General features: G+C 59.7%; 1 protein-coding gene across 8 annotated transcripts in view; it reads right to left on the reverse strand.

Annotated features, from left to right (window-relative positions):
* Positions 1 to 21387, reverse strand: part of RHBDF2 (rhomboid 5 homolog 2) — a 24756-nt gene extending 3369 nt beyond the window's left edge. The window contains exons 1-14 of one of the 8 annotated variants that reach the window (XM_040244549.1): positions 21306 to 21358; positions 13530 to 13616; positions 10620 to 10746; positions 6393 to 6558; positions 5366 to 5508; positions 4696 to 4891; positions 4414 to 4617; positions 3402 to 3530; positions 2914 to 3026; positions 2598 to 2792; positions 1474 to 1585; positions 1179 to 1253; positions 832 to 993; positions 123 to 232 (exon numbers count right to left, since the gene is read on the reverse strand). In XM_040244549.1, the coding sequence (XP_040100483.1) occupies positions 123 to 232; positions 832 to 993; positions 1179 to 1253; positions 1474 to 1585; positions 2598 to 2792; positions 2914 to 3026; positions 3402 to 3530; positions 4414 to 4617; positions 4696 to 4891; positions 5366 to 5508; positions 6393 to 6536 (1583 nt within the window). In that variant the 5' untranslated portion in view covers positions 6537 to 6558; positions 10620 to 10746; positions 13530 to 13616; positions 21306 to 21358. Of the gene's footprint in view, positions 1 to 122; positions 233 to 831; positions 994 to 1178; positions 1254 to 1473; positions 1586 to 2597; positions 2793 to 2913; positions 3027 to 3401; positions 3531 to 4413; positions 4892 to 5365; positions 5509 to 6392; positions 6559 to 10619; positions 10818 to 13529; positions 13617 to 21305 lie in introns of all 8 variants that reach the window. The other 7 variants (XM_040244548.1, XM_040244544.1, XM_040244543.1 and 4 more) reach the window with 7 other exon arrangements.
* Positions 21388 to 22140: the final 753 nt, after the last annotated feature.

Consider the following 22140-nt stretch of genomic DNA (forward strand, 5'->3'; position numbering starts at 1 on the left):
CAGCCTGCCATGCCCACCGGCCAGCACCGTCAGCCGACCACGCCCACTGGCCAGCACCCCAATGGGTGCACCAACTACATGACACTCGGCCTCGTCTTCTCAGAGAGCTCAGCCCTGGGTACCTGGGGTCCTGGTTGCACACAGCGCCAGAGGTCCGCTTCTGGCCCAGATCAGACTTGTCCATGGGGGGCCCCGTATCATCCTGCCACTTGACGAAAGTGGCCAGAGTCTCCTGGAGGATGGGGAGGGGCTGGTCATCGCAGGCTGGACAAGGACATGGGTAGGGGCCCCTCAAGGGCAGGGGCTCATTCCCTGCTGTCCAGGTCTCTGGCTCATCTCCCAGACCTCCACCCCTCACTGACACTCCTAGGACTTAGCTTTCACTTCTCTGGGGCAGGGGAGGTTGATACCCTCCCTGTGCCAGGCTGCCTACATTGGGTGTGAGGCCAGGGAGGGGGTGCGAGCCCAGGGAGGGGGTTGTGAGCCCAGGGAGTGGGGCACGAGCCCAGGGAGGGGAGCGCAAGCGTAGGGAGGGGGCGCGAGCCCAGAGTCGGGGGGGCACGAACCCGGGGAGGGGTGTGTGAAGCCAGGGAGCGGGGTGTGAAGCCAGGGAGGGGCGTGTGAAGCCAGGGAGGGGCGTGTGAAGCCAGGGAGGGGCGTGTGAAGCCAGGGAGGGGGCGTGAGCCCGGAAGGATGGACGCAGGGCAGCGGAAGGATGGACGCAGTGTGCTTACACCGCCCCTGCCGGCCCCTCCCCCAGGCTGGGCCCAGTGGAGCCGGCGCCAGGACGGCGCGGGGGGCTGGGTGGGGCTTCAGGGCCCAGGCCCCCACCGAGCAGTCCTTCCTTTGGGTCTGGATGCAGCCCGAACGGTCGTTTTGGACACAGCAGCCCGAGTCCCGCTCCAGGTCTCGCTCCCGCAGCACGAGCTGCTCGATCTGTTGGTCCTTCCGGATGCAAGGCGAGAACTTGGCTCCCAGGTGGATCAAGTCGATCTGGGGAGGGGGCCGCCGGGGTGAGGGTTGTGAGCTCAGGCCCAGACCTGGCCGGTGTGTTCCTCCCGAGGGTGCTCCTGCTGAGCAGGGCTTCCAGGTTAGACACAACCCCCCTCTCTGCCCAGCTAGGGGTGACAGAGGCAGGGGGATCCCTGCTGAGATGCCTCCGCGCCTGGGCCCCTCACCGAGCTGGGGCCGATCCAGAAGTTCTCCTGCTGGATGTACTTCACGCTCTCATACACACCTTTGTTCCTGAGCACCTGGTGCAGTGGTGGAAGGAGGCGGGGTCAGGGCTTTCCTGGTCCTAGGGAAGGGCTTCCAGGAAGGGGCCGAGAAGCAAGGCAGAGGAGAGCCCAGAGCCCCCTCCTGCCTGGGCCAGGTCTGTGCCTTGGAGGGACCGGGTAGCCCAAGACAAGGATGCCTCTTGGAGGGGAGGCTAGGATTCCCAGGATGGAGACCCCCTTCCCGAGCCCCACGCACCAGCTGGGTGGTGATGTGCTGGGCAAAGCCCACGGGAGCGATGCCATACGTGCCGATCACCAGCAACGTGATGATGATGTGGACAAAGGTCAGCCAGTAGGTGAAGTAGGGCCTGTGGGCAGGGCCTTGGGTCAGCAGAGTTGGATTCACGCCCCTACCGTCAGGCCTGTGACACCCAGCTGCCGACAGCTCTTACCTGCTCCCAACCCTCCACTGCTCTGCGCAGACTCGTCCACCACCGCAATTCTTAACACGCACCTCTATGCCTTTCTCTCCCAGCTGAAACCCTCCCTGTGGCTTCTCGCTGCTCTGGGAATCAAGTCTAACCCTGCCCACTCCGACTGGTGGCTAGGCCTTGCTGCGCCTGCCCACCTTCCTGGCCTCCTTCCTCTCCTTCCCTTGCAGTTCTGGGAATGCACCCCATGCCCTGCAGCCCTGGGGCCTTTGCACATGATGCTTCCTTTGCCTGAGATGCTCTGCCCATCTCTTCACCCAGCTAACTGCTGCTCCTCCTCCTGACCACACACCTCCCCACCCTCTGTTCACTCCTTCTCTGTCCTTCTCTGGGACATACTCCACACCTGCAATCACTTTTTGTGATCTTGGGTTCAATGTCTATCAGGTTGCTGCTAACTGTACACAGAGAATGGCCTGTTCCCAATCCTCTGGCTTCCCCAAGGTCTTGTACACAGTCCCTTTCCACAGGCCCCTCACTCGGGATCACTGCCTCAAACCACGCCTCTGATCTACCACACCTGCCCTGCTCTGCTGTCCCAGGGCCTGTGTGGCCCTCAGTGAATGCTTGTTGTCTGGGACCCAGGGAGAAAGCGGGCCCAGAAAGCAAGGAGAGGCAGCAACAACCGACAACTCTTCCCGGGTGACGTGCACACTTGCAGGGTGACCCCAGGGACTGACCCTGCTCCCCCGACACATAAGAGGTGCTCATCAAAGGCTCGCTGAACAAGGAGGGATGCTCTGGGAGAGGGCCCAGGGGGATCTGGAAGTCCCTCGGTTCCTCCTGGGTGGCTCCCAGCCCCTCTCCCTGGGCCTTCTCCTGGGAGCAGCCCTCCGGGACAGTGAGCACCCCCAGGTCTCAAAGCAGGCAGGCCTGGCCGGCGGCTCACCGGTGGCTGTCGAAGCTCTCCAGCTGCCGCTGCACCGTGCTGCTGATGCTGCGGCGGTAAGTACGGTTCAGCCAGTTGCCCACTACGCCCAGGCCGTAGTGCCGCTTCTTCCGGTCGAAGGCAAAGTGCTTCACCTTGGAGGCGATGCGCTTGCCGCGTTTGGTGGGGGGCACCGGGGCTCGGCTGGACTCCTTCCTGGTGAGGACGGCGGTCTCAGCCGGGTACCCTCACCTCCTCCTTCCCACGAGGGGAGAACCAGGAGGGACCTGTGATCTGGGGAACCCCTCCACCCTGCCCCCCACACCCTGGAACTCACAGGGGGATCTGATCAGGGGAGACTGGGGAGGCTGAGTGTGGGATCCCCCGAAAGTAGCTGGCGGAGAGTGGGGGCGACTCAAACACGTCATCGGGCATGGAGCTCATTTCTTCCTGGGGTAGGGGTGGAGTCGGGGACACAGAAAGAGACAGTGTGAGGAGTTACTGTCCCCCGCCCTGCCCCCACAACAGCTCAATTCAAGGACAGGACAATGTCGGACAGGCTCCCGGGAGAGACGAAGGGGAGGCACGTGTCTGCGGGCCCTGATGGTGACTCTTCCACTGGCATCTGCCCCACCCCAGGCCTTTGCTCTGCCAATGAAAGATGGGGGTCCCGGGAGCTCCGAGAGGCGGCACCCCCATCTCATGGACAGGCTTCTGGACATCTGAAGGGCTCCCGGCAGAGCACGATGGGAGGCCGGGTCTCTTCCCCCAGCTCCCGCCCACCCCAGCCCCTTGACCCCGAGGGCCCACACACCCCATGCTTGCCTTACTAAAAAACGAGGAGTCGAAGGTCTCTGCCCCGTCGACCGCATCCTCCTCCAGGGAGCTGGGGTAAGCAAAGCTGCACTTGACCACCTGGCTCCGCTGTCCCGTGGCCTCCAGCACCGAGCGCCCCTGTGTGGGGCAGAGGCACGGGCGTCAGGCCCACAGGAGGTGGTCCTGCTCCGACACCAAAGCGGTGTCAAGTCCATCCGCCCGGGGAGGTGGGACCCCGCGCAGAGCAGGAGCGTCTGCAGAGGCCGGGACTGGGCTCCAGCTCCTCCCCCGGCCTGCACACAGTACTCTCTCCGCAGTTGGCTGCCAACTTCTGGCAACCTCCCGCCTTCAGGCTTGGGTACCTGGCACCCCACCACTCACCCTGCACCCTTACTCCCGAGGTTCGGGCTTCCTGGCACAGCACACGGGGCCCCTGCTGGCCTTTCTGATCCCACCTCCCATGATTCCTCTTGTGACCACCCTTCACTAAAACTACCTGCTACTGCCTCTTACCCCCAGGCCTTTGCATAGGCCGTTCCCTCTGCTGAGAATGCTGTTCCCTTCCTGGTGAAACTTTCTTTATACCTCCCAAGTGCCCTCTCTGACATCAGCCCCTCTCCTGGGCAAGACAGGGCAGCCTCTCCTCTGGGCGGGCCCCAGCACCTGTCACACCATGTCTTCCCCTCCCCCGAGCTGAGCTGAGGGCTCTCCCAGGGCAGGGACACTGGCTCAATTCTCTTTGCAGTGCCCCCGTGCCCAGCATGTAACAGGGGCTCCACAAACACGGGTCAGGGAGCGGTGACTGTACGTTTCACTTCCTACTTCTCCTGTGTGTGTGTCAGTGCAGAAACCAGCTGCCTGCACTAGGGAGAAGCAGGGCTAGAAGGATGTGGGTGAGTCTGCCTGCTGGGCTATAGCCCCCTTCTCTGCCCAGGGGTCCTGGAGCAGCCACTGCCCTGGCACAGACGCGGGAGCCTGGGAAGGGGGAGAGAGGGAGCGGACCGGGCAGAGGTGTCCTGACCTTAAGCAAGGCTGCAGCAGCTTGGAAGCTCATGTGGGCCACAGAGATCCTCTTGCGGCGGGGCAGGTGGGAATAGCCGGAGCGGACGCTGGTGAAGGAGGTGAGGGAAAGGACCCCGGGCGTCAGCGGTGGGTGCGGGGCGTGGGGCCGTTCCACCTCTTCCGGGTGGCGGAATGCCCGTCCTCGGGCCAGGGGGTCCACGATCTGGACAGGAGGGAGGCAGTGAGCAGAGGCCGCTGGGCGCTGGGCCCCTGATGGCCCCGGTCCCCGGCTGGAGCCCACCTTGGGCATCTTGCAGGGCTTTGGGGACTCGGCGTCCTGGAAGGAGGGCACCTCTTGGCTGGGGAGCTCCAGGTCCCGCTGGCACGAGGCCTTGAGCCGGCCGTAGCGCACGCTGCAGTGATGAAGGCTCCGGCGCTGCCAGTGCTGCCGCTTCCGTTCCCAGTCTCCGCTGACCCCGAACCACTGGGCCGCGCCCCTGCGGGGGCAGACAGGGCACAGGGCGCCTGTCACCGTGGCGGCGGGCCACGTGTGTGGGGAGGTGACAGGGCGCGCGTGTGTGCGTGTGTGTGCAGTGGGAGGTGACGGGACATGTGTGGGCGCAGTGGGGGGTGGGGGGCAGACTGACCCCCCCGACTCAGTGTCCAGGGACTGGATGGGCAGAGGCGGGGGAATAAAGTCCAGGGCCTGAGGGCTGAGCCGGGGGTGGGGGGAGCTGCTCGGCAGTGCAGGGTCCACCCCCAGCTCCTGGGCCCCCTGCAGCCTCCTTGCTGGGTCTTCCTGCCACGCACAGAGCCGCCCGGGCCTCAGTTTCCCCGGCCTAGAACATGGGCTGCTTGTCCACGCCTCCCAGAAAGGGGCTTGGGGCCTCGGAGTGTCAGAGTCCGTCGGGTGGGGAAGGGGCGTCGGCTGCATGGGGGAGCATGTAGGCAGGGGCGGAACGTGTGCTCACTTGCGGATGCTCTGGGACAGCGAGGCCTGGCGGCGGAAGCCAGGACGCTTCTCCGGGCCACCCTCCTGCCATCGCCCTCGCGGCTCCTGGAGGCTGACGCTCTTCAGGAGGGCCGGGTTCCTGGGCCTCTGCCCTCCGGGTTCCTGGAGGCGGGAGAGGGAGACGGGCTGTGACTCCGTGGAGCTCCGAGCCTCCCCGGCTGCCTCTGCTCTGGCTTTCGATGTGAAAACCCAGACAGGACAAACCTCGACCCCAGCTGACCCCGAGCCGCTTTCTCATTCTGAGGGTCAGATGGGCCCTTTCTAGTGTGTCCGGGAGCCCTGCACTCACTTCCTCAGGTCCCCATCCAGGGCTCCCCCTCTAGGTCCTGGCCGTGGCTAAGCTGTAGGCTGGCCCGGCTTTGCGTGTTTGAAAGCACCCTTGGCTTTGTGGGTGGCATGAGATCACCTCCCCGGGGCCCCGGGCTGCGCCGGAGCCCACGCTGTGAGCAGCAGATTCTCAATGGACTCTATGGAGCGCTGGTTGGAATGCTGGCAACGGTGATTCATCCCCGTTCTCCTGCACGAGCAGAACACTGAGAGTCGGGGTGCCCCTTCCCCTGAGTCACAAACAGTCTACCTCCCGCAGAATGGCCGGGGCCGACGGGCTTCCCTGGTGGTCCAGTAGCTAAGACTCCGTGCTCCCAATGGAGGGGACCCAAGTTCAATCCCTGGCCAGGAAACTAGATCCTGCGTGCTGCAACTAAGACCTGGCATAGCCTAATAAAAATAAATAAAAGAAGGGACTGGGGCTGGAAACAGCCAATTCCCGGGTGGGACTGACAAGAGTTTCCTATTTTCCCTCCTATTTTCCCTGGCTGGCCACGAGACTGAGTTCCTGAGTTCAGGAGTCACTCCCAGAGATGTTGGGGGCCAGGAAGGAGGGGGTGAAGTCTACAGCAGAGCTCCAACAGGCTCCGGAAAGGCCTCCTTCCAGGAAGTGAAACTGCCCTAAAGGTGCCAGGGGACACAGAGGGGGCCCCTCTTACCTGGGGCAGCAAGCTGGCCTGCTCGCTCGGGGCTGAGGTCTCAGGCGGAGGGATGGTGATGGACAGGTTGGGCGGCTTCCGGCTCTGCAGGCGGCTGCTGGACACCGAGGAGGCCCTCTCGCCATTCTTGTCATCGGAGGCCATGGTGGGCAAGGGGGCAGGGCAGCTGGAAGGGAAACGGAGGAGGCACAGGTGTATCGTCGAGAGGCGGCAGGACGGGGGGACACGGGGACAGTGCAGGGTGTCAGGGCGTGCCACGGCGGACAGCCTAGATTGAGAACAACCCATGGACAGTTGGTTCAAAACTGACTCCGATACTAAACCACACAGCAGCACGCTGAATCGGGCTGGGTGGGGTATGGCGAGAAGGTCTATTTTCATCCTTCATTTGCATTCTGGGCCGGCAGGAGCCTGGGAGGTCCCCAACTTGTCACCTCATTCCGTTTCTGGTCTCTGCTTCAGGCGAGGACCACACCCAGAAAGGAAGGTGGGGACCAGGGATGTGATCTTGGCCTGCCCATCAGTCTGGCTAGAGCAGGCCAGGGGGCCGGAAGGCAGATTCCTCGGACAAAGGGCCCTGCCTGGGGCAGGGCTTCGGGAGGACAGGGAGAAGGCTCCAGACAGCCCACAAACAAGGGACCCGCAGCTGTGCAGGGAGCGCGGTGGTTCTCAGAGAAGGAATCCCTGGGCTGCGAGCGAGGAAGAGAAGGTCCAACCTAATCCTGGGAACATGAGAAAGCCAGTGTGCCAGTCCCTGTCCCCCCAGACTACCAAGTTCCTCTTTCGGTAAGTGAAACTGCCATCTGTCTGTTACTTTTTTCTTTTCACAAAGGAAGACTGTTACATCTGAATGATAAAAATGATACATGAGCACTGCAAAAGAAAAAAAAGAGACGACTAAAGAAGAAAGTGAACTGCTGGCCCGCCTGTCACCCCGTGTTCCAGGAAAGAGCTTGGAACATGCCTCCAGGTACTTCTGGACATAATACTTAACATTTCCGTGGTGTTGTTTAATTGCTAAGTGTGTCCAACTCTGAGACCCCATGGACTGTCGCCCACCAGGCTCCTCTGTCCATGGGATTTTTCCAGTCAAGAATATCGGAGTGGGTTGCCATTTCCTTCTTCAGGGGATCTTCCCGACCCAGGGGTCAAAGCTGCCTCTCCTGCACTGGCAGGCAGATTCTTTATCACTGAGACACCTGGGAAGGCCACTTAACACTTTACATGCACGTCTATCATTTCTCTACAGCATGGACATCCTTCTCTGTCAACGCAGACAGACAGATCTACCTGATCTGTCTTGAAGACTGGGAAGGTTTCTAAGAATGGAATGTACCAAGATTTATTTAACTCCAGACTGATGGTTGCTTAGATTTGTGTCCAGTGTTAAGGAACACCCTTGCCTACATCACGTGTGTTGTGCTATGCTATATCGCTTCAGTGGTGTCCGATTCTGTGTGACCCCACGGACTGTGGCCCACCAGGCTCCTCTGTCCATGGGGATTCTCCAGACAAGAATACTAGAGAGGGCTGCCATGCTCTCCTCCAGGGGATCTTCCTGACGCAAGGATGGAACCCCTGTCTCCTTACGAATCTGCATTGGCAGGTTCTTGACCACTAGCACCACCTCCAAGTTTTGTAACAGACAAACAGTAGAAGGAGAATGACTGGACTGAAGAATAAGTGTGTCTGGAATTTCAGTGGAACTTTCCAAATGGCCCAGCCAGGAGGAAGTAGCAATTTACCCCCATCTGGGGCTCTTCCATCCTCCCAGATGCCACTGACTCCCATACCCTCTTTGACCCAACAGAACGAACACCCTCTGACTTGACTAGTCTCTCCATTTCACTTCTCACTCTGCCCTGTGACCTTTGTCTTGCTAAAATCTTTTGCTGTTCCCTCTCCCTGCATCCCAAGGCTGCTGGGGCAGGTCTAATTTCTCTTCCCTCATATCCATCTTCTGATCGGGGTGGGGCCACATGTGGCCAAGGTGCCGGATGTCAGGGCAACACAGCGGCCACCTTTGTTTCCAGCCTGCCTGCTTCCCCAACCCTGCCTGGTCCCCAGGTGAGGCACCATCGCCTCTCACCTGCAGGGTCCCAGCAGCCTCCTGACTCCTCCTGACCTGCTGCCCCCTCGAGCCCCCATCCCAGGACCATTTCCACCCAGTGGCAGAGTTCGCCTTTTAAAAGCACAAATCATACCATCCTCAACACTAGGCCAGGATCTCCAGTTCTCACTTAAAACCAAGTCCAAACTTCTCACTGGGGCCGCTGGGCCCCTCGTCTACTTCGTCTCCTCCTTGGTCCCCACGTTCACCCCAGTCAGGCCACCCGGGGTCCCTCACTGCCCTACACCTGCCAAGCTCTATTAGGAGATGCTGGGGGGGTCATCGTCAAAAGCACAAACAGGAGCTGGGTACCCCGGGGTTTGACCTGCATCTGATCACTGGTCACCTAGGTCCTCTCCTTATGAGGGGGAATACCTCTCCCCTAAAGAGACATCCCAGGCATCACACGACTGCACGCATGGCACGCACCTAGGCGGCGCGCCCACGGACACTCTTTCAGGAATGTTCACAGCTCCACGTTCACCGGAACTCAAAGGGGGAAACAAGCCAAACGCTCATCAAAATACAAGTGGGAAGAGGGAGAGATAAATTAGGAGCTTGGGATTAACATATACACACTACTATATCTGGGGCTCCCGGTGGCATAGAGGTAAAGAATGAGCCTGCCAATGCAGGAGACGCATGGGACAAGGGTTCAATCCCTGGGTTGGGATGATCCCCTGGAGAAGGGAATGGCAACCCACTCCAGCATTCTTGCCTGAGAAATCCCATGGACAGAGGAGCCTGGCAGGGCTACACAGTCCACGGGGTCACAAAGGGTCGGATATGATTGAGCACACACCCGTTCCTTCCTTCCTCCTCACTACTATATACAAAATAGACAATCAACAAGGACCTACTATGTAGCACAGGAAACTGCTCAGTATTCTGCAGTGGGTCTTCCCTGGTGTCACAGTGGATAAGAATCCATCTGCCAATGCAGGGGACATGTGTTTGAACCCTGGTCCTGGAAGAGCCTACATATCGCGCAGCAACTAAGCCTGTGCATCCTAACTTCTGAGCTTGCACTCTAGAGCCTCTGAGCCACAACCAGCGAGCCTACATGCTGCAGCTACTGGATCCCTCGCGCCTGAGCCTGTGCTCCACAGTGAGAAGAGCCACCGCAAAGAGACGCCCGCACACCACAGCGGAGAGGTGCCACTTCTCGCCACCACCAGAGAAAGCCCGTGCACAGCAACGAAGACCCAGTGCAATTAAAACAAAAAAAAATTCTGCAGTATGGGAAAAGAGTCTGAAAGAGGATAGATATATGTACATGTATAAGTGAATCACTTTGCCATACACTTGAAACTAACACAACATGATAACGTCAACTATAGCCAAACACAAAATAAAAGTTTAAAAAAGGGCACTATAATCTATGGGGGAAAAAAGAAAAAACATACAAATGGGTAAACAAAATGTGCTAAATCCACACAAGGCGCTATTACTCAGCCACGAAGAGGAATGACTCGCTGAGACAGGCTGAACACAGATGAACCTGGAGCACGTTATGCTAAATGAAAGAAGCCGGACACAAACAGACCACATACTCCAGGGGTCCAAATGCAAGTCCAGAAGAGGCAAATCTATAGACAGAAGAATGAGTCATGGCTTAGGGCTGGGGGTGACAGCTAAAGGACGGGGGATTCCTTCTGAGATGATGAAAATGTCCTAAAGTAGATGAGTTTTACATGAATTGTATAAATTGAATGTGAACTATATCTCAATAAAGACGGTTAAAAAAAAAAAAAAAGTTACGTGCTCCATAAATGTTAGGCCTTTGGTTGGGACCCTGCTGGCTCTCCCCAGATCAGATTAGCGCTTGTGCACAGCAGGTGGCTCCTTCTCATCATTCTGGTCCCAGCATGAGTGCCACCTCCTCCAAGGAGCACCCCCTGACTGCCTGAGGCAGCACCCCTCCCACCCCATGTGTCTCTCCATCGCTTCACCCTGCTCGTCTCCCTCTTTCTGCCTTATTCACAGCTGAATCCCTACTGTCAGCAGAGTGCTGGCCCACGGGTAGCATCAGTACATATTTGTTGAAAGTCAGATAAGCAAGCAAGGAAAGCAGCTGGTACCTGGGGTCCATGCTACTTGGCTACCCAGTTACCTACCTTCAGGCTGTGGGCTGAGCTTGCAGTTCCCTGGGTCTTGTTGCTGAGGACTTTAGAGCATGTTCTAGTCCTTTCCTCACTCTGCAGAGATGCTCTGGGGTCAAGTCTCAGCTCTGTGGAGAGGTGGCTGGATGCAGAGACAGATGGAAAGACAGATGACTCCGGGTCATGCAGGGCCGTTTCCTTGGTGCTCACAGCCTATAAGGAAGTGAAGGCAGGCTCAAGGGGGTATGTCAGGACCAGTGTATCTTTCCATCTTCTTGACCTCAGTCTCCTCATCTATAAAATGGGGATAATTCCACCAGCTTCAAAGGTGGGAGATTAAGAAATAACCCCTCTTCTTCTCCCCTTGTGGTGATGAGCTAGGTTCTTTAGAGCGCCCAGACGCCAGGGGCCTCTGGGCGTGTACCTAACAAAACCACATAAAGACCCGGCCTCTGGGCTGGGAACCATAATCAATACGCTCCCTACTTTCTTTTCTTGTTTCTAGACAGCTTCATTAGAAACACTGAACTTTTAAAAACGTAGGCATTATTGGCTATCTTCTGATCAAGATTTCTTTTCAGTTAGACAAAGGCAGATATTCAAGGCAGTGTTTAAAGGATTCAGACATGCTTTGCTGTCGTTTTGGCTCTTTAACAATTAGTTTAGGTGAAATCTTCTTCACTTATGTCTGCAATGCAGGAGACCCGGGTTCAGTCCCTAGGTTGGGAAGATCTTGTGGAGAAGGGAATGGCTACCCATTCCAGTATTTTTGTCTGGAGAATTCCATGGACAGAGGAACCTGGTGGGCTACAGTCTGTGGGGTCACAAAGAGACAACTGAGTGACTCACACACACACACCATAAAAAGATTAAAAAGTGAACAACTCGTGGGACTTCCCTGGTGGTCCAGGGGTTAAGACTCTGTGCTTCTGCTGCAGGGGGTGACAGTTTGGTCCCCAGCTGGGGAACTAAGATCCCACATGCTGTGTGCTGCGGCCAAAAGAAAAAAAAAAGTGAACAACTTGAGGGCATGCCTTTGTTTCTGAGAAGTCCTCACAGGGGAGATGCTGGTATAGCAGAGTAGGGGTCCCTTGACGAAGCCCCTGAGGGCCGCTGCGGGCAGGAGGGGGTCAGGGCCCCAGGTGGGCCAGGCCTTGCCTGCCCTTTACCTGCATTATCCTTCTCTGTCCTCAAAACTTGCTTTGAGGTAGATATTATCAACTACCTTTTTGTGAATAAGAATGGAGGCTCAAAGGGGTTGAGTAACTTGCCCAAGCTTACACAGCCAGGATGGGAAGCAGCTGGGACTTAGGCTGCTCTGGCTACAGGGCCCGAAGCCTCTTTGGGAACAGGCACCCCTTCTCCCTAAATCAGGAGTACACTTGCAGCCAGAGAGCCTCCTATCAGGAAGACAGGGCAGAGTCCAGCCTGGAGAGAAACTTGGTCAAATATCTCAGCACTTTGCAAACTGTGCTCCTCAGTGGCCTGGGGTCACCAGAGGTGTCCAAGGGGCCACCATGGGGTAAACTGGAGGCTGGGGGAGGGCCCGGGACCCCCCTGATTCCACAGGGCAGCAGTCCTCTGGCTTTGAGCAGGGCCTCTCACCTCCAGTCCTACAACTGCAGATGGGAGCTCTGGGTACAGAGTGGGTGCCAGAGAGCTATCTGAGGCCCAGCTGGGGGCCCGGGATGCTTCCTGCTTAAGGCTTGACCAAGACTTGGGCATTCCTCCTTCTTTCCCACGTGTGGGGAGTGCTGACCTGCACCCCAGGGCAGACGGGCTGTCGGCAGGCGCCTCAGACGCCACTTGGCACCACTCAGGGGACTGCTCCAAGACAACAGCCTCTCCTGGGGCCCTAGCACGGAAACTTCTCCTGCTGGGCCGCCCCTGGGACCAGGGCGCAGTGAGAGGGCACCAGGCGGGCACCGCCCTGGGAAACTGGCACCAAGGACGAGTGGAGGCAGCGGGGGAAGGCTGGGGGCGAGTCTGGGGCTGCCAGGCCTGAGCTCAGTAAGGTCACCAAACAGTTGGATCCCTGGTTGACTCGGAGCTCCTGATGAGAAGAAGGGCAGACCCAATCCAAGGCTGGGGGAGGGGGGACTGGACCCACCCCGGGGAAATCCTAGCAGTCCCGAAGAGAAGTGGTCAGTCCTGGAGAGCAGAGGCAGGGCAGGGGCGCCTTTCACACGGAGCCATGTAACCATCCTCATAGCGTAGTGCCCAGAGCCTTGGCCTGTAAGCAGCGTGACCTCCACGGCCTCAGTTTCCTTCTCTGTTAAGCAAGGGGGTTGGACAAAATGATGTCCCACCGTGACATCCTTGAGCCCACATATTGGGCATAAAAACACCACTTTGCCCCAGTCACTCTCTCCCTGGGGGATATGCCCCCAGCTGATGCAGACACGGGGGGCAGGGGCACCCGAAGCCCAGCCCCTGCCTCCAGACTCAGGGAGGGAGGAGCTGGGGGTGGCAGGTGCCTGGGGTAGATTCAGGGGTTGTGGACAGACTCTGGGCACCCGCCATAACCCAAGTATAGGGCATGGAGGAGCACAGATGGCAGAAAAAGTGCTGGAGCACTGGGAGCGCCTGCCCCGCCCAAAGCTTATCTCCTGCGCCCCAAAAGTGCTTGCTCATTGCAGAGGAAATTGTGACATCCTGGGACCAGGCTTCCTCCTGACCCAGTCACATCCGCTGCTCTCTGAGAGCCCCCCGCCAGGCCTGCCGCAGTATCCAGCCCATGGGTCGGGGGTGAGGAGGTTTGAGGGCTGGACCCACCTGGCTGGACCACTGCCACCTGCCCATAAAAATTCTGGCCTTGGTGTGGGCCTGTCCCAGAAAAAGGCCTTCAGTCCCGGGGCACCCAGGAGACCCCAAAGGGGCCTGGGGAGAGGAAGGGGGTCCAGCCTGGAGTAGGGGGGTACATACCCAGAGCAAGTGCAGTACAGAGTTCAAGTCACCCCAAGGTACACCCAGGGTCTGAAACCCAACCGCCTCCACGCCCAGAGGCATAGCCTAGGATCAGACACACAGGGCAGAAACTCAGACTCAGACACTGCACGCTGGTTTCGCCAGGGAATCTGGTTTCCCCACAGGGCGGGGCCGGGCACCGCCAGCTGAGCCCTGTCCTGGCAGCCACAGCCAGGGCAAGCCAGGCCTCCCAGCAGCGGGTCCCCCGCCAGAGCCCTACCAGGGCAGGTACCCCCTCCCCAGGCTGCACGGGCCCACCGTTCCCGCCCCACCTGCCCCCAGGTGTGGTTCCATCCCTGGGAATCTGACTCTGGTGTCCTGTTTCTCTCTCCATCTGCCCACCCCCACCGCACCGACACACCAGCAGGTTTCTGAAGCCAACCCCGGGACTTGCTCACGGTGGATGGATTTTCCACACCCCCTGGGGCTTTGAGGACCTCCCGAGCCAGAAGCAGGCAGGGCAACTTGACACAAGGACTCAGCCTGAGTGTGGCCAGATGGGGGGACACAAAGGAGGGAGGGGGCCCTGGGAGGAGGGATGAGCAGCCCCTCCCAAGAGGGGCTTTCTGAATAAGGTCAGGAAGGTTAGGGGATCCCCCAAAGCGAGGGCCTCAGGCACCCTGAACAGAGGAAGAAGAAACCACCATCTGGCCTAGAGGTTCCCCTCAGTTGGCGGCAGGCGGGCAGTCTGGAGGGAAGGGAGGCGGCCAGGCAGCTGGGTCCTGCCTGTCCCCCCCGCTGAATCACAGGATGTTGGGGTGAGGGCGGGGGGCAAGGAAGTGGCCTCTCCCCGCTCTTGCTTCCCTGTCACAGAAACCGAAACCCGCTTTTTTCCTCCCCACAGCTGTTCTAGGAACTGGGTCGATTTTAGAAAGTGGCGAGGAGGAAGCGGGTCCTCGGGCAGCGTGCAATCCCTCAGTGCAAGCCCCGGTTTTGCTGAGCTGGGGTGGGGGCCGGGGGAAGCAGGGGGCTGCTCTGGCTGCAGCAAGAGGCAAGGGGCAGCTTATGTAAAAGGTGCCACCTGGCCAGGATCCCTACCCGCGGCCCCACGCTGGCCCGAGCAGCCAGTGACTCACCCTGATTGCTTCCCTGCCCTGGCAAGAGTGAGTGCGGATAGGAGAGCCTGGCAGGAAAGAGCCAAGAAGGCCAGCTGAGGATCGGACAGGATCAGGAAGACCAAAAATGGACAGAGGAAAAGGGAGGGAGGCAAGTGTCCCAGGTGGGGGCCGCAAACCCCACCATCAGAGTTAGAGGAAGGAGAGTGGGGAGGGGATGCCCATCTGTCTCCAGAGGCCAGCGGGAGCCCTCCCCGGGACCCCCTGCCTCCTGGCAAGCATCCGCTTCCCCAGGGGAGCCAGCCAGCAGACTTATTTCACAGGCCGCCCTTCAGCCCAGCTCCCCGCAACGGAGAGGAAAAATGAAACCACTTGTGGGTTGGCGCCCCAACCACAGGGAGAGGCCCCACTCACAGAGGGCCCTGGCCCAGGGAGGCCTGGATTGATCCTGCTTTCTGCTCAAACTCGAGAAGATACAGAACCTGAGCGCAGGGTCAAGGGCCTGGTGACCTTCCCCATCCGAAACCAGGCTCAGGCTTCCCACGACCGGGCTGGGGTGGCTTGAGAGTCATGGCCAACCACAGACCCGGGACGTGGGTGCCAGGCTCCAGGCCACGGCCAAGAGCGTGCAGGGGCGAGGAGGACAGGTTGCCGTGTTCCCAGCCCCCACCCCGTACCACCCGGAGGTTTGCTCAGGACCACACACCAGTGGCGGGCTGGCCGGCAGAGACGTGAATGCCCCATGCCCTGTAGGGACCCCAATTCCAAAACCCAGCTGGAACTGCCCAAGCCGCGTGGCCCCCCATCCTAAGGTGTGGGGCGCTGCTGGTAACATATGAGGACAGGCATTATTGGGGGGGAAATGCCACCAGATGGCCCCAACCACCCACGATGCTGTGCCCTGTCCATCACAGTACCCTCCCGCAGGGCCCACTGGGAATCCCTGGCCTCCAGGAGCTGCTGATGGAAGCAGACCAGAGACAGCAGCTGGGCAGAGACCTTCCAGACCTCAGACAAGTAGCAGCCTCCAGCGGCTGGGGGCCGAAGGCCGCTCAAGGACAACAGCGGGAAGGGATGGAGCGGCTGGGTCCTGGGATGCTCTGCCCGGCAGCCTGGCCTCCTCTGGGAAGGTGGTCTTTTCCCTCCTGGTTCTACTGCTCCTGGAGCACAGCCAGAAGGCTCTGGTCCATCCAGGCTGGATACCAGGGCACAGGAGGGAGCCTGGTGGGGTGAGGGGGACGTGAACCGCTGGGCACCACACTGACCCAGACCTGGCATGAACCAGGCTTTGCTCCAGACACTCATGAGGAGTTTGCTTCTCTCAGGATCTGCAGGTACTGGGAGCTGGGTTTCCACTGGTCCTCGGAACCAGTAGGACCTAGCACATGCTCAGTGGTTGGGGGGGATGGGTGCAACATGGGTAGGGGAGGAGAAGAGGCCCACGTCCCTCCTGCTGGGGTCTCCCGGACCCCGAGGCGTCTGCAGACACGACCAGCCCCGGCACACAGAGCAGGCCTCTGTCTTGTGCTCGCGAGGGCGGAGGCCACCCAGTTCCCATCCACGCCTTGTGGCCTGGCTCCAGACAATGAGAACGCTGTCCCACTTGGGGAGACAGGGTCAGAGGCCCAGCCCTGAGCGCTGTGTGATATTAAGCAAGCCACTTGGCGTCTCTGAGCTTCGGTGTCTTATGGGGTCACCCTGGGAGGCTGGGGAGCCGAGGGACAAAGCCTGATATTCACAGAAAGGTTAAACACTTCACCCGCTGTCACTCAGCCACTGTTGGGCCCTGGGCTGCCCAGGGTCGCTCACCTCAACACGCTCAGGACAGGGCGCCGGGTGCCCCTCACTCCTGGAGGCTGGGGTCAGCCGTTAGCATGGAGCGAAGATGCCAGGCAAACACTTTTCAGCTTGTAAACAGTCATTAAGGAGCTAATAAACCAGACTTCCCAGAATCCTGGCCTGGGGCTTGCTCCGTCCCTGGAAGAAGCTGGCCCCAGTCCCAACGCCTGCTGCGAGGGCTCTGGAACACGTAGACGTGGGCCAGCCAGGCCCCTCAGACCAGAGGGGCTCTCCGCACGCATTACCAGCTCTATCTCTCCACCTCGCTTTGGAGCCACTGAGGTCCTCTTATCGAGAAATGGGAGCTGAGAGGGCTCACACTCTAGCTGGGCCTCCTATCTACTGGAGACTGAGCAAGTTATGACTTCTGAGCCTCAGTGTTCTCTGCTGTGAAATGGGGTGATGCAGCAGGATGACATGACGCGGTGAATGCCCAACGCCAGGGAAAATGGGTGGAGGGTAACTTGTAGCTTCTTTTATTCCTGGCTGGCCTCCGCCACCATGGCTGACTTGGTTTCTACATCTGAGCCAAGTGGCCCAGAGGCAGCAGATCTCTGACAGGTGGGGAAACTTAGGCTCGGAGAGGTAAAGGCACCTGTCTGAGGTCACACAGTTAGGCTGTGGGGCTGTGGCCTCCTGCCATCTGGGAACTGGTGAGGCGAAGGGGCAGAAGAAGGGGGTGGTGACTCAGGAGCTGGAGTGAGTTTGGGGTGCACAGGCCTTTGACTCATGAGTCCTTCCCTGCCCCCCCCCAAGTAGAAATGACATCATCTAACGCTTGGTGGCACTTCCCAGCTTATCTAGGGCTTTCACAAACATTCTCTCATCCTTGTCCTTATCTCACGATTGTCATTGGCTGATAAAGCCATCAGCTAATGAGCCAGGGCTCGGGCAAGACTGCAGTTCCAAGGCCGGCTTCTACCCAGTCCTGCACAGGTCCCCCTTCTCTTCCAGGCCTTCTGGGGTCTGCACCCGGGGGCAGGACCCTGGGAGAGCCATCAGGAGAGGGGACGACCACCCGAGGATCTTCGTGGCACAAGCTCTGGGGCCACACGTGGGAGGCAGAGAAAGCCAAGCTGGCCTGGCTCCCGGCTCCAGACAGCCTGGCCAGCGGGGAGCAAGGCTGAGGGTCACGGCCTCCACAAAACCCCCCACCCCACCCAGCAACATGACGCACACACTGGAGGGTGGGGGCCAGCGGTTCACAGCCTGGTCCTCCCTTCCCTCCCTCCAAAACCCACCCTCCATTCCCGTGGCCCCATGATGCTGAGGTCCCCCACCCTAGACCCGGCTACCTCTAGAGGATGACACAGCCATGATGCCATTCCCCCGCCTGTTCTCAGCTTGTCCCCCCAGCAGGCCATGATAAGACCTCTGGCCTCACCACGAGTCCATCCCAAGGGCACACGGACATGTCCCTGTTACTATGATGTTTCTGTTAGTCCCTCACCACGCTCCTCGTGCAGCCAGACACCTGCCCAGGCTTCACATGAACCACCACTGGAATCCTCCCAGGCAGACCACTGTGACCCCACTGGGGAAACTGAGGCACAGACTATTTAAATGACGCTCCCCTCCATCCTACTGACCACACTCTCATAGCCCAGGCACCTGCCAGAATCTGTGCCTTGCTTTTTGGCTCCCCTAGCTGGGAATCACCCCCTCCCACCGCCACCCTCACCCTTCCGACCAGCATCCCTGACGGGTCCCCCTTGTCTGCACTGCCCACTTAGTGTCAGCCACTTTTCTAGATGGTCGGATGGCATCACCGACTCTATGGACATGAGTCTGAGCAAGCTCTGGGAGATGGTGAAGGACAGGGAAGCCTGGCGTGCTGCAGTCCATGGGGTCGCAAAGAGTTGGACACGACTGAGTGACTGAACAACAACTTTCCTGGAAGGTTCAGAATGTGCCTTCCCAAGGCTCTGAAACCGCAAGCCTCGCATCTGGGTCCCTAGATAAACTTACTGAACGAGGGGACGTGGACACAGTGGCTGGCTGTATTGCTCTGATGCGGAGAAGAAAATGCTCTCTTTATGCTGGTCCTGAGAGCAGCCCTTGCTTTGCAGCCTCCCCGCTGTGGTCACCACTCCTCCCCCAGGCTGGCCCAGCTGGATGGGAAATCGGGAGCAGAGGCGTGAGCTCACTCTGGAAATCCCCAAGGGTGGCCAGGGCAACACTAAGGTCTGCTCCAAAGTGGGCGTCACGGAGACCCGAGAGGACCTGCAGTCTGGAGGGTACATCCCCTTCGATGTTGCACAAGGCAGGTGGCGGGGCCACCCTAATCCTGCCACCCCTCATCCCAACCCACAGGGAAGTGCCAGATGGCTCATTCAAGTCACAGGCACAAACACACCATCCCTTGACTTCCTGCTCTCATCTGAGGCCTCGCCTGGGGAAGAGTTTACACACAAGTCACACACCCTGCAGAGAAGTCTGGCCACCACCACTGACCCGGAGCTGGGCTTGGACCCCAGCGACCCCCACAGTGCATTTATGGCATGATTCATTCCTCCTCTTAGAGGACCAGGAGTCCCCACCTTGGGCAGTGAGTGTCTGCCTGTGTCTGTCCAAGTGTGTTACACCAGGTACTGCTCCAGCTCAGAAATGAGTGAATGAGGTAGAAGTCACCTGGTACTCCGTTGCTAGCTGGTGGCACAGGTTCAACATGAGGCCCTGCTGATTACTTCCTGAACAGCTTTGTGCAAGTCTGACTGCTGCTTTATGCCTTCAGAGGCACACAGAAGATGGGAGGTCGCTATTACAGGTTGGTTTTGTTTTTGTTTTAGCCGAAAAGGTGAAAGCCTCACTCCAGCCTTTTAAAGTTAAAAGATTAAAAGAAGCCCCCCAAAGCAAAAGTCAAACAAGAAACTGCCACTCTGACCCCACCAGGGTTCCCAGGTGAGAAGGCCAGGAATCGCAAGCAAACAGGATGGAGGGTGGGCGTGGGAATGGAGATGGTCAAGAAGTGGGCAGGGAGGGCAGTGAGGGGGCCTGGGCTCCTGGGCGTGGACAGCTGCTTCATCCCATCCTGCCCTCTCTATGACAGCCCCCGCTGCAATTCCCTGCACAGCGGGGAGCCCAACGCAAATAATTAATTCAGAGTTGTCCCTACCGGGGAAACCCCCTGGCCTGTGGCTCCGGTGACCCCCATCTCTCACTGGGGCTCTGCTAACACCAGGAGCAGGGGCGCCTCGCTGCACCAGCATCAGGGCCCACCCTGGGTCTCTCCTCTCACCCAGAGTTCCCACAGCCGCCGTGGAACTTTTTACTGCAGGAGGGAAGCAGACTGTGAAGCGGCAAGGAATGTGTCCTGTTATTCCTCGGATGTTATTTTCCTGGTATAAGTGACTGAGGACTTAGGAGTAGGTTCAGAAGGGAAAATGACAACTGGTCACATGGGGTCAGGCATCCAGGCCCGCCCAGCAATCAAGGGTTGGGCAGTCTCTGAACACAGAGCTCGCCCCCTTCCCACCCTCCACACTGTGCGGATGTCTGACCCCCAGGGCTGCCCTGGCTCACCCGGCGTGGGAGGTGCTCAGGGGGTGAAGCACTCCAGGACCCAGCTGTGAGAGAGCCCCTGTTTCCAGCCCCTCCCCATGGCAGCCAGAACTGCTTAATGCAGGGCCTGGGGTTTAAGTAGGAAAGAGGCTGGTGGCACCAAGGGCGGCCTGCTGTTAGGACAGGACTGCCCTCACGCCTTCTTACTGCTTATCTCATTTGGGTTTATTCCTCCTCTAACCTGGTGAAACTGAGGCAGGGAGGGGCAGTCAGTGAGAAGTAGCCTGATGAAGCGGGTCCCGCGCCAAGCTCAGCACGGCACTCCTGACGCTTCCCGCTGGATGACTCTTCACGGCAGGGGGCTGTCCTGCACACTTCAGGATGTTTAGCATCATCCCCAACCTCTACACGCTAGATGCTGGGAGCCACAACACTCACCCTCCCCACCCCACCGCCAGGTGTGACAACCAAAACGCCTCCAGACACTGCTGAATGTCCCCTGGCAGGCAAATCACTACCCAAGGCCCGTTTTGAGGGTCACTGCTCTGAAGAAGCTTCACTTTCCACCCTGCTCTGCCTCACCTACAGTGACCCTAACAAGACACAGACGCTGAGCCCATTACATTTCAGCAAATACCACCCACACAGGGTCCTAAGGCTAGCCATTGGGAAAGAGCAGCCAGTCCACGTGGGGGGTCAGTCCGCAAGCCCTCCCCTCCTCAGACACTCCCTTCTCGGCTCCAACTCCAGGCCTTCTCCCTTGGCCTTTCACCCCGGGCTCCTCTCTGCCCTGGAGTTAGGGGTTTATTCTCTCTGACCCAACGCAGTACTCAAGCCCCTCTGTCCAGAAGTCAGGACTCCTGGGTCCAACTTCTGAGCTCCGGTCCGGCCTGGCTGCGGCACCTGTTTCCACCCCGGCGAGGCCGAACAAACTCCCCGATCGCTGCAGCTCACCCAGGAGAAAGTGGAGGGGCGGGGAAGGTCTGAATTCCGGGCGCTTCTGGGGCGAGGCGGGACTGCGCGGTCCTGCCCCTGGGGCTTTCCCCCCGCTCTTCCTCCTGGGACTTTAAACTACGGCCCAATCATCCTGTCCCCACCTCTGGTGACTCGTGGCCCAGGGACCCGGTAGGTGTCTTATCCGAGCTGAGCCTAGGGGCCAGCAGACCCGGTCCAAGGGCCCCGTCCCAGTCCAGCCCCGGCCTCCGGTATCGGCCCACGTGGAGCCAGCGCCGGACCCTTCACCGGTCACGCACCGCCGCCCCGGGCGCGACCCCGCGGCCCCTCTGGCGCCCGGTGCCCAGCTGCCGCGAACCGACCCCTCCCGGTGCCCCGCACTCACCTCCCTGCGGCCCCAAGTCCCCGGGACTCAGCTCCTAGCTGCGCCGGCCGGCCGCTGGGTAGTGGCTCCCGGGGGCGGGGCCCCGGCGCTCCGCCTCTTCCCTACCTGCGCGCGGTCGGCGGGGGCGGGGCCGGGAGCGGGGCCGGACGCCTGGGCGGGGCCGGGTCCTGGAGGCGGGGCCGAGCTCTGGGTGGGGCGGGGCCGAGCTCTGGGTGGGGCGGGGCCGAGCTCTGTCCCCTATGCCAGCATCCTCTCCCGCTCCAGGGTCGCACTGCCCTTCCTCGGTCGCTCCAATGATGTCCCCGCCCGGGCAGAACCCTATTTTCCGCCGGAGCTACTCTCTTCCGGGCGCCGTCCTCTCCTCCCCCGATAAAACGTATAATCTAGGTCTGAAGTGCCATCATCCCGTCAACTTCCAAGAAAAACCTCTCCAATAACAGCCCCCTCCCAGAGCCTTCATCCCTGGATCAAACGAGCCTGTTCCCTCGGGCCTTTTAGCCCTCAGGCGTTCCTTCAAACTCATTTGGAGAGTCTCGCCTGCAAGTCCTGCTGCGGTTGCCGCCTCCGGGACGCCTCCTCTGATTTCCATCCCTGCTCTAGACTCTCGTCCACCGCGAACGCGCCCTCCCCCGCATCCTGCCGCAGCGAAGGCTCCCGGCCCGGCCGAGACTCTGTCTTACTCAACTTCCCCCGCCCACTCGCCCCCGGCACTGCGTCCAGGCCTGGCGCCGAGGACAGATGGGGACCTAGGGTTTGCACTTGGGAGAAGCCCTCACTGAGTGTCTGTGTGGCGGCGGGGTCTCTGGTAAAGTTCCAGGAATCTCCTTTAGCGGAG

This window comes from Oryx dammah, unplaced genomic scaffold (assembly GCF_014754425.2).
Source record: "Oryx dammah isolate SB20612 unplaced genomic scaffold, SCBI_Odam_1.1 HiC_scaffold_8, whole genome shotgun sequence".
In the NCBI taxonomy this organism is placed as follows: domain Eukaryota; kingdom Metazoa; phylum Chordata; class Mammalia; order Artiodactyla; family Bovidae; genus Oryx; species Oryx dammah.